Consider the following 12,115-nt stretch of genomic DNA (forward strand, 5'->3'; position numbering starts at 1 on the left):
AAGTGCAGAATCCTGCACTTGCCCTTATTGAACCTCATGAGATTTCTTTTGGCCCAATCCTCCAATTTGTCTAGGTCACTCTGAATTGTAGCCCTTCCCTCCAGCATATCTGTTACACCCACGAGCTTGATGTCATACGTGAACTTCTTTAGGGTACAATCCATCCCATCTTCCAGATTGTTAATGAAGATACTGAACAAAACCGGACTCAGAACTGACCTCTGGTGCACCCCACTTTATACTGGCTGCCAACTAGACCTTGAAACATTGAGCACTACCCATTGAGGCCAACGATCCAGCCAGCTTTCTATCCACCTTACAGTCCATTCAACCAAACAACCCATACTTCCTTAGCTTGCTTGCAAGAATGCTGTGGGATGCTGTATCAAAAGCCTTGCTAAAGTCAAGGTACATCACATCCACTGTTTTCCCTGCATCCACAGAGTCAGTCATCTCATCGTAGAAGGCAATCAGGTTGGTCAGGCATGACTGGCCCCTGGTAAATCCATGCTGACTATTCCTAATCACTTTCTTCTCCTTCACGTGCTTAGAAATGGATTCCTTGAGGACCTGCTGCATGATTTTTCCAGGAACAGAGGTGGGGCTTATTGGTCTGTAGGTCCCTGAATCCTTCTTCCATTTCTTAAAGATAGGCACAAAATATTTGCCCTCTTCTAGGGGTGCACTGTTAGAGATTTTGAGGCTAATACCAATAGCTGATATTTAAGGAGGCATATCGGCTGGTACAGATTCAATACCCAGTACAGCTGCTATTAGCTGGTAAGTCCATTGTGGTGGAAGGGGCTGGGGGGGAGGGAAGGGGCATGGGTGGGAAGATACTGCTGTGAGGGAGGAGGCAGGGACAGACACTGTTCAGCTGGTGCAGATAGGGGTGCAGGAAGGAGGTGCAGCTCATGGAGTGGAGGCGGCTCCCGCTGCTGCTTGGACCCCAGGAGGGTGGTGGGGTATGTGCCCCCAGTTCTGTGCAGTGCAGTGTGCTGCGAGTGGCAGCTGCAGGGTGGAGCCAGCGCTATGCGGGGCTGTTTTTGCCAGGGGTTAGGCTTGGAGCAGGCACCAGCGGCACTGGGAGGAAGCTGCAGCCAACCCACATTTTGCTGCAACTCCACTCCCAGCCCTGCACCACCGCCCACCGCAGCCTCAGCTTTTCCCGGCACTTGGGTGGAGGCGGGATGTTCAGTCAGGACTGCAATGGTGCAGGGCTGGGAGCAGAGCTGTGGCAAAATTTGGGGTGGCTGTAGGCTCCTCTCAGTGCTGCTGGAGCCCACTCTGAGCCCAGTTCCCAACAAGAAGAGCCCTGCACAAAATCAGCTCTGGCTTCTCCCCCCAGCTGCAGCCCATGCCATGCCGCGCAGATCTAGGGGCACAGGGCCATCCCCACCCTCCCAGGATGCAAGCAGTGGCAGGAGCTGCCGCCACCCCACGAACTGTGCCTCCCCCCTGCCCCGACTAGGCGATGCTTGCCCATGCCCCTGCCCCCTCACTGCGGGGGGCATTTATCTGCCCCCTCCCCCCCCGACTCCTTCCATCCCTCCTCCCCTTCCGATTTACCAGCTGGAGGGAGCTCTTCATGCTGTCGTCTCTGTTTTGTGCTGTGCTGTGGCTGCACACAACATGGGCATTTGTCAGCCATATTAACAGCCCCATAGGGCCAATATCCAGTATAGACAATTTTCTTCATATTGGTACCAATCTGATATCGGACTGATATACCCTTTTCCCTCTATCCTTTTCCAGTCATCTGGGACCACCCCAATTGCCACAGGTTTTCAAAGATAATGGCCAGTAGCTCTGCAGTCATATTGGTCAATTCCCTCAGCACTCTTAGATACACTGCGTCCAGACCCATGGACTTGTACATGTTCAGCTTTTCTAAATATTCCCTAACCTGTTCTTTCAGCACTGAGGGTTGCTCATTTTCTCCTGAAACTGCTGCCCAGTGTAGTAGTCTGCGAGCTGACCTTGAATGTGAAGACCAAAGTAAAAAAGGCATTGAGCACTTCAACATTTTCCTCATCTGTCACTAGGTTGCTTTCCCCATTCAGTAAGGGACCCACACTTTCCCTAATCTTCCTCTTGTTGCTGACATGAAACCCTTCTTGTTACCCTTCACATTCCTAGCTAGCTGCAAGTCCAGTTGCACTTTGGCCTTCCTGATTTCATTCTTGCATGCCCACGCAATACTCTCATACTCCTCCCTGCTCATCTGTCCAGGCTTCCATTTCTTGTAAGCTTACTTTTTGTGTTTAAACTCTTCAAAGGGTTCTCTGCTAAGCCAAGCTGGCCATCTGCTATATTTGCTATTCTTCCTACACATCGGTATAGTTTATTGCTGCACCCCACGTAAGCTTTCTTTAAAATACAGCCAGCTCTCTTGGACTTCTTTCCTCCTCAGACTGGCCTCCCAGGGGATTCTGCCCATCAGTTCCCTGTGGGTGTCAAAGTCTGATTTTTCTGAAGTGCAGCATCCATACTTGGCTGCTATCCTTTCTTCTTTTGTCAGGATCCTGAACTCGATCATCTCATGGGCACTGCTGCCCAAATTGACATCCACTACTAGCCTCTCCACCAATTCTTCCCTGTTTTGTGAGCAGTAGGTCAAGAGCAGCACAGCCTCTAGTTGGTCTCTCCAAGACTGGCACCAGGAAGTTGTCTCCAACACTCTCCAGAAGCTTCCTGGATTGCCTGTGCAGTGCTGTATTGCCATCCTAGTAGATGTTGGTGTGATTGAAGTCCCCCATGAGAACCAGGGCTGGTGATCTGGAAACTTCCACTAGTTGTCTAAGTAAAATCTTATCCTCCTAGTCTGGTGGGCTATAGCAGACCCCCACCACACCATCACCCTTGTTGCTTTCCCCTCTTATCTTAACCGAGAGACTTTCAATAGGCCTATCTCCAGTTTCATACTGGAGCTCTGAGCAATCATACAGCTCTTTTATGTACAGCACAACTCCTCCTCCTCTTCTCCCCTACCTGTCCTTCCTGAACTGTTTGTACCCATCCATGACAGTGTTCCAGCCATGCAAGCTATCCCACCAGGTCTCTGTTATTCCAGTTGCATCATAGTTCCTTGACTGTGCAAGGACTTCCAATTCTTCCTGCTTGTTTCCCAGTCTCCATGCATTTATGTAAGGACACCTGAGGTGATTTAGCTGGTTGCCCTACTTTCTCAAGAAGAAGGCCTCCCTTGCTGTCCCCTCCTGCTTCTGCTTTCTCCAGATCCCCCACTTCCCCACTTACCTCAGGGCTTTGTTCTCCATCCCCCAGCAAACCTAGTTTAAAGTCCTCCTCACTAGGTTAGCAAGCAAGTTTGCAAAGATGCTTATCCCTCTTGTCAGGTAGATCCCATCTCTTCCTCGCAAGCCTTCTTCTTGGAACAGCAGCCCATGGTCAAAGAAGCCAAATCTCTGCTGGTAACACTACCTGTGTAGCCATGCATTGATCTGCAGGTTGCATCCACTCCTGCTAGGGCCTTCCCCTTATCTAGAAGCATTGAGGAGAACATAACCTGTCCCCTTCACCTTTGCACCCAGAGCCCTGTACCTAATGTTGATCTGCTCATATTCAGTCCTGGCAGTATCATTGGTGCCCACATGGACGAGCAACACGGGGTAATAATCAGAGGGCCAGACAGATGAATCCTTCCATGACATCTCAGGTCCAGCTTCCCAGACAAGCAGCAGACTTCCTGAGACAAAAGGTTAGGCTGGCAGATGGATGCCTCCATCCCCTACAGAGGAGAGTCTCCAACTACCACCACCCATCGCTTCTTGGTGGCAGTGGTCTTGATCCTTCCAACCTGGTGATGACTGACCTGACGTCCTCCTCCAATGGAACGAGCTGCTCCTCTGTTTCTAGGGTTCTATATCTGTTCTCCAGGCAAACTGCTGTAGGTGAAGATGGAGTTTTAGTGGTGCCTTGAAAAATCTCTGGTAGAGGTAATAATACTACACAGACTTTTTGAGGTGCAGAAGTTAAGGTAGAGAGTAAGGAATAGTGGTATGGAAAGTGTGATGCATTTAAGCCCTTTAATCATTCTGTGAGACTTTTTGCCCAAAGTGGGTTTTTCTACCCAGTACTAATACTGCTTTGATTAATAGTGCAACATAAAGGGCCTCTGGGTCTGTGCAAGTACAAGTGAAGATTTGAAGCAGTGGCAGCTAGACCTAAAATAACAGTTATAGTTAAGGATGACTAAGATTCTGCTGTGTGATATCAGCTTTAAAGATAAGGTTGAGTAGAGAATGTGGGAGTGGCTGTTTCAGAAAATTATTTTCTGATAATTTTTTTGTGCATGCATTTCATGGGGTGTTGTTTTCTTTTTTGGAAACGCATGTGGAATTTAGAGCACTCTGAAAAACTAACTTAAATGGAGATGTCCACTCGACTATGATGCAGCCCAGAAGCCACTGTATTAGAATGTGGTTAGGAGCTTAAAGGATTTCTTCCAAAAATGTTATTTGATGGAATTAGTAGAAAGTTCAGAAATTTTCAGCAGTGGTGGTGGTGTCAGTACAGCTTAAAAGTTCTGAAACGGTCTCAATATTTAGTAGCAAGTACATGAATATATCTTGTCCAGCTCATTGCCAGCTATGCCACCATTATTCACCATTATGTTAAAAATCTCTTAAAGAACAGAATGCTGTGATCTGTTGTTCAAAGAAATTGTGGATGTATTACTATTAAAATCTATGTACTGTCTGATGTCTGTATGCCATCTTGGATGTTTTTGTTGCTTTTAGGAGAATGCAATTTCTGAAAACGGACTTACGCTGAGACTCCAGACTTTCTTAACCAAGCACCCCCTTCCGCTCAGTACTGGAGGTAATATAATGATATATATTGAATATGTAACTGCAGTTGAACTGAAACCCTTTGATCAAAACTATAACTATAACATAAGTTCTTCTAATCCATACCATATTAAAAGACACCTTGGGTCACCGCTGGGACAGTGAAAAAAGTTTATAACATTTTTCTTTCCTATTTCTGAATATATTTGACAGTCATTTGCCCTTAATCTGGAAGGGTATAAAGATACAGACAAACATACTTCTTCACCACTTTAAAAGGAGAGACAGAGCTACTGCTCTGGACCCCATCAGCTGTTACATTGCAGCTGTTATGTCTCTCTGATATTGTACCAGTATACATTAGCTGTAACACCAGAAGTGTGACCTTGAATTAAGCGGGGTTATATATGAAGCAGTTTGGCTTTACTTGTTATTACTTCAGAATCATGCAGACATGAAAATTGCATCGTAACAGTTTATCAGGGGTCAACAGCATACAGTCTGTGGGCTGGATCTGGCTCACAGAGCTTCAGAGCTTTGTGTGTCCATGTCTGTCCACACAAGTTGAGCAGCAAGCAGCTGATCCAGGGCCAGGGAGCTTGAAGCTGTGCCCATACCCCAGCTGAGGCATAGGGGTCTAGAAGAAGCAAGAGCATGGGCATAGCTCCCAGGTGGAGGGGAGCTGCCCCAGGGCTGCAGAGCTGGATTCTGCTTTCACACTACTAAGGCTTCTCCCCACACTTACCCTTTTCCCCATCCCTGCTCTAGGTCAGTCTTGGCACAGCTCCCCTTCAGCTGAAAACTGCACTCTCGCTGCAGCCACAGAGCAGGAGAGTGGGAGAAGCAGCAACAGTACAAGCCTGGCTCCCAGCTATGTGGCTCCAGTGGGAGTGCACACCAGAGCTGGATTGTTCCAGGCTACAGCTTGAAAAAGGTTGCTGGCCTCTGGCTTATATCAATATCCTTTTGATATCAATAGAATTATTACATTCATCTGTACCCTAAGAAGTGCAACTTGCAAGAAGGCTAGACAGGTTAATATTGTACTGACTGCAAGCCAGTTTTGCTTCAGGCCTCTGAAATAGCTTTCATACTTTGCTATGATTTTTTTTAATTGTGAAGTGAAATTGGTGACAGTTTTGTAACTAACTTATTTGAGGCCAGGATTTCTACCTAGGGTTCAGTCCAAAGATGAAGGTATGGATATATTCCCCCTTTTTTGAGTTTTTAAAAAAGTTCCTTCAGCAGTTTGGAAGTCACTTTTTTTCCATTTTAAGGAGATGTTAATACTTTTACATGAGTACAGCAAAAATGGTTGAAAAATGAAACTTTACTTGAGCACAGTCCTCTGTTTAGTTTGAAAAATAGCTTTTTAAAATAAAAATATTAGCCAACTCTGGCAAGAGAAATTGCTGGTGATAAGTGCCATAATTTCTTTGTAGAAGAGACTGTTTTCTTTTGCAAAAAAACCCTTGGGCTTTTTTGCAAAAAGTATGGTAACTTTTTGTGCTGGAAAAAATGCAGTTTGTGTCCAAGTGTAGCTAGACTAATATATACTTTTGAAAACTGACTTGCTGCATTTAAATGTTCAGAACTGTAAAACCTCTCTATTTCCTTGATTCCTAGCTTCTCTTGTAGCAAAACGGTCAAAATCATGTCACATTTGAAGAAAATCTCTGTGTGTGTGTGTTTATAAAATCTTCACACTGAAACTTTTTTTAATTGCCAAATTGAAGTAACATGGTCTACTTCCCAACTTTGAGTTTTCATAATTTTGAAACTTTCAAACCATTTTCTTCCAACTTAGTTTGATTCAATTCCCAAAAAGTCAGAAGACATTAATTAAGCTATATTAATGCAACATTGAGTTTGTATAGTTAAGACCTACAGTTTAGGAAACATGAGATCAAAAGTTGAATATATCTTTACATTTGGCTACTTTATATATGTAGATCACTGTAGCAGAAGGCTTGGTGCTCTTGCTACTTTGAGAAAGCAGGGTGCCGGAGAAGCAGCCTTAAGATGTGCCAGGGGGCAGTTAGGAGTCACATGATCTCCAGGGGCTTGGCTATCAGGATATAAGCCCCAGAGCTGGAGCTGGACACATAGTCTAGCCCTGAGAGCCATGGTGCAAAGAGCTGCTGGGCAGCCAAGCTGTAGCAGGGCTCCTGGTTAAATTCTGAGCTGAGGTAAGCAACACTGATGGTTTGTGGAGAGGACTAAGGGGAGGTAAGGAGGTCCCAGCTGGCCCAGGGAGAGAACAGAAGGTTGGAGTGCCTTTTAGGTTTCACTGGCCTAGGAGTGAGGCCAGGGCTCAGGAAGGGCTGAAGGCCAAGAGCCACAGCTGGAGACTGGCAGGGCTGGAGGGCCTGTGTGACTCAACTGGCCTAGGAGCAGGGCCAGGGTGTAAAAAGGTGTGAAGGCCAGAGGGCTACAGCCACAGACTGTGGAGTGCCAGAGTGCTTATAGCCCAGAGAGGGGCTGATGTAAGGATGAACAGAGCCTTCTGCTACAGTAGTCCACATAGGAGTGGTTAAGATTTGATTAGTATGTGTGACATTAATGAGGTATGGATGTGAGTATTGGGGACAGTGGCGCCCACATAATTGTCCCTTAAGTCTAAGAATAAAGACACCTGTGTTCATGAGTGTGAGACCAGGCTTGGGGAGGCCTGTAGAGGGCCTCTCTTTTTCTAAAAGATAAATACATTAGGCCATGGTAGGCAAGTGGAAGGGGATATTGCCCAAAAGAGAATGAAGTTGATGAGAACTGAGGGGGCCCCAAGGGTATTACGGCCACCCCTGGAGTGGGACCCCAGTACAATCACATTATAGTCTTTACACAATCACCTCTTTCTTTATATGCAGATATCAAGTGTGTAGAAACACTATGGAGAGGTGTTCAGTTCCAACACTAAGAATTTCCAAGAAATTCTTACCACTGGAAAAATAAGCCAGGATCTGGGGACCACAGGCATTCTAGCCCCCAGGCTGGTGAGCTACACAAATGACTCGAAGGTGATCTTGCCAGACAGGGGACTATAGCAAGCTGTTTCTTGAGTCCCTGCCCCAGGGGAGCCCAATGACTGAGTTTGGGAAAGGGGGAAAGCTGCTAGTGAGCAGCTGGCATGTGCTGAAAAGTAGCAGATGCCAAGGACAGCCCCTTGCTCTATAGGAGTGTCAGGAACAAGGGGAACTGCTTTCCTTGCCCCTTTCACACCATGGTAGTGCTGCTGCCAGAGCTCCATCTCTTGCCAGGACCCTTGTACTGTGTGTGGTGGGAAGAATTCCATACCCTAAACAACCCCAACCCCATCCTGGTCCTGCTATTATTCCATTGATTGGCAGAACAGGCAAAAGAGAAGTTGGATTAGGGTAGGGGAAATCCTGCCACCCCATGATAAGTCCTCAGGGAAACCTGGAATTGTTCATGCAATGGAGGGAATGCCTGGAGCCCTTGAATAGTCCCTGTGTCTGTTCAAGGGGCATTGATGGCTTTACCCATCCCATGGAGACCCCAGAATGGTTTGAGTCATAGGAGAATGCCTCGTCCCCTTGGATACAGTCTTGGGGGCCATTGATTTCACCACGTATACAGTCCTGGGATTCTCTGGGAGTGTTTGTGTAGTGGCAGGAATCACTACCACAGCCTGAATAGTCTGGATGCTGGTCAAGCATGGGAGCTGGGCCCCCGCAGGGTTTCTTGACAAGTCACCGCTAGCCAGTGCTCTCTCTCCCTCACCCTTGGAAGGGGTGGGAAAGTGGAGAACTGTGGGATACTGGGGTCCTGGGAGAAACATATAGCTGTCCAAGGTTATTCTAGAAAACTTCTCTGATTGCTGGTATAAGTGTGTGTTTTGTGTGAAAGAGCTGGTTTTCTTCCACTGGAAAAAAAAACTCCTTAAATGCCTATATACTGGCTCTTTAGGCCAGGAAAATTGCTTTTTTCTTCGTACAAATGTGTAATGCCTGTTCATGGCCACTGTCACTGAGAAATAATATGTGATGACATGACAGTACTAAACATTTCAGAGAGTCACAGTTCAAGTCTAATGTTATGCAACTTTACCTGTTTGATATTTTTTTAATAACTTACTATTGTGTTGCAGACTTTGCTATAAAATTCCACTAATGTAAATGTACTCCTTTTTAGGCAATAAAATGAATATTTTGGGAGATACGAGGGTAGGATCAGAGACTCCAGCACAGAGGGAAGAGTGTATCGAAATTGACAAAGAAGCAGCACAGGACAGAACCAAGAAAGTCAGGGGTGGAAAAAGTCAGAAAAGGAAGAGGCTTAAAAAAGACACTGGAAAGAAGGCAAAGAAAAGAAAGAGAGGTAAGTTACTGTATGGGTTGCCATTAAGAGTCCATTAAAACAAAGCTTCTCTGTGTGCTGCCACATCAATTCAGATGAGCCATGTTGAATGTAGATGAGGCATTGAGAGTCAAAAACCGATACTGCCCTCCAGATGAAGAGAGTTAGAGTTATCCAGTGCCATGTGGTTTTGTGATACCAAAGGAGAGGCATAGTACCGTGCTGGAGCCAACATTCTTTAGCTTAGTTCTTTCATATTTCTATTGCTCTTTTGTACCAGCTGCAGAATTGCACACCCTAGCCTGGATTAAGCTAATTTTTTTGTCATTCCACCTTAGTTTTGTAGTCACATATTGAGCCTATTCTCCTATGGAGGGCCTTAAGACAGTCATCTGCCTTTTTTGTAGAAATCTTTCCGGGGTTCCATTTTCTGTTTTCTGCACTCGCTTGCATCATCTTCCCTCGCCTCACTTGCATTCATATTTCACTTTCCCAACCATTGGTGTCTGTCACTTCCTCTACCTCCACTTTCTCATTTTCTCAAACCTTTTTACATTCTTCAATTTTCTTCCCAGCCTCCTTGGCATACCACTTTTCCCTCTCTCACTCTGGAATCTTGATTCATGTAATCCTGATGACTTGTCTTGATCCACTACATGTTTCTGAGGCTTACGTTCTCTCTCCCTTACCCCGGAAGCTGGGTTGAAGATACCAGACCTCTCCTAAAAGACTACTACATCTAGCTCTTCTCTTCCTTTTTTATTTTGATGGCTTTTATCTCGTATCTCTTTCTGCTGACTATTGTCTGATGCTTTACTGCCTCAATTTTTTTGTGGAAAATGCAGTTTCCTTGCAAACAAAAATCCCAACCTGTAGAGTTAGCTGAATGATAGTGTTTTGTGCCAGGAAAAATGCAGTTTACATTCAAGCATAGCCAGATTAATATGTATATTTGAAAACTGACTTGAAGCATTTAAATGTTCAGAACTGTAAAACTTCTCCATAGTGTTCTCTTGTCTCCTAATATTGTGGATGTGTCTAACACCCATGTGCTTCAGTCAGAAACATTTTGCCTTAACAGTTCCCTCTCCTCATGCCTTTGTACCAAAGAGACAAAGGTAGTTCTTTCAACTCCTTGGATGGAAATGGAGCATTCTTCTCTTGCTATTCCTAATGGCCTTTGAACCTCAAGAAAATGCTTGATCTTACCTATGTTTCCCGTCTTTCTCAACACGGCCCTAGGAAGCATTTGGGAGTCTTTTTTCAGTTGTACTACTTTTAAGTCTATTTGGATTTTCGCTGACCAGGGCAACAGGTAGCATTTAGGCTGTGGCTTGGTGTCTGTTTCCTGCATCCCTTCACCTCCACCTCAGCAATAAAAGTATTCAGTCGGGCCCCTTCCACACTTTACAGTTAAGGCATGATTAACCAGTTAATCAGTCCTTAAGTTGTGACCCAGCTATACAGTCAATCAATTAATGGCATGATAAAATGAGGAATAAGCCACAAAGTTATTCCACAGAAAATTTATTATAACTTGGACTCATTCCTATCATTCCATGAATTGAACATGTAGCTAGGGGTTCTCCTGTGGCAGGGAACCCCAACAACTGATGGTGTACCCCTATGTCTGGAATCCCTATGCAATCAGCTGATGGACTCTCAGCCATGGGGTCACCCTATACTCTCCTGCAGCTGGGAGTCCTATCAACACATGGGGCTCACAGCTGCAGCCCCATGCTGCAGGCTGTCATCTGTGGACTCCCGTCCATGGGACTTTGCTGTTTCCTAGTTCAGGGAGAGAAAAATCAGGCTCCTCTTGCACTAGCAGTAGGGTGTGATTGGATCTGATGCTGGATCCCACAGTCACGACATATATGGCATGGCAGGAGGTGTGATTGTATGGATCACACATCAGATCCTATCCCACCTTTACCGAAACTCTAGCAGGGGCCTCAGAGTCCATTTGGCAGCAGTCTCAGCCTTTTACCCAGCAGTCTGAGGGTGGCAGGTGTCTACTTGGAGTTGTAAGCAGTAGGAGACTGCAGTTTGGAAGAAACTGAGTAACGGGAAAGTAAGTACCACAATCTATCCCCCTTTGATGCAGAAATACAAAGAGATACAGAATTGGAACATACTCTGTATATACTAAGGCAGATATGTCCTTGAGCTTAGATCAGAGGTTAAGACATACAAGTGGGATTGTGTTTGAAGACAGTATATTTTCAAAGACTCCAGTTACAGACCAGTAACTTTTTTTATTGGTGAGTAGTCATGTTCCACTTTGTCTCATAGGAGCACCGGTCCCATTCGGTCCTCAGGTCATAGACACTAGTCCTATATCACAGACACCACATCGTATAATCCCACAAGAATGTAATGTGTCATAATGGGTCATAGAATCATAGAAAATTAGGCTTGAAGGGGACCTCAGGAGGTCATCTAGTCCAACCCTCTGCTCGAAAAAGAGCCATCCCCAACTAGATCAACCCAGCTAAAGCTTTATCTAGCCAGGTCTTGAAAACCTCCAAGGATGGAGATTCCACAACCTCTCTGGGTAACCTATTCCAGTGTTTTACTACTTGCCTAGTGATAAAATTCTTCCTAGTATCTAACTTAAACTGCCTTTGCTGAAACTTGAGACCGTCGCTGCTTGTTCTGTCATCTGCTACCCGGAGAACAATCTAGCTCCATCTTCTTTCAAACCTCCCTTCAGGTAGTCGAAGGCTGCTATTAAATCCATTCTCAGTCTTTTCTTGAAACTAAATAAGCCCAGTTCCTTCAGCCTCTCCTCATAAGTCATGTGCAGCATTCCCTCTAAGCTGCATGGCCGTGCAGGTGCACCTGGCAGTGTGACATGAGCATGCTTGCACAGCCTCACACATGACACAGCCTAGAGAGAATGCTGGTCATGTGCCCCAGCCCCCAAACTATTTCTGTTGTCCTCCAGTGGACTCTCTCCAATTTGTCCATATCATTTCTGTAGT

General features: G+C 45.6%; 1 protein-coding gene across 5 annotated transcripts in view; it reads left to right on the forward strand.

Annotated features, from left to right (window-relative positions):
* Positions 1–12,115, forward strand: part of GTF3C1 (general transcription factor IIIC subunit 1) — a 154,881-nt gene that overhangs the window by 71,101 nt on the left and 71,665 nt on the right. For all 5 annotated transcript variants that reach the window (XM_090024842.1, XM_090024841.1, XM_090024838.1 and 2 more), the window contains exons 22-23: positions 4,761–4,842; positions 8,964–9,149. In XM_090024842.1, the coding sequence (XP_089880968.1) occupies positions 4,761–4,842; positions 8,964–9,149 (268 nt within the window). The remainder of the gene's footprint in view (positions 1–4,760; positions 4,843–8,963; positions 9,150–12,115) is intronic.

Source organism: Crocodylus siamensis, chromosome 12 (genome assembly GCF_052110815.1).
Source record: "Crocodylus siamensis isolate JL-2025a chromosome 12, ASM5211081v1, whole genome shotgun sequence".
Classification (NCBI taxonomy): Eukaryota; Metazoa; Chordata; order Crocodylia; family Crocodylidae; genus Crocodylus; species Crocodylus siamensis.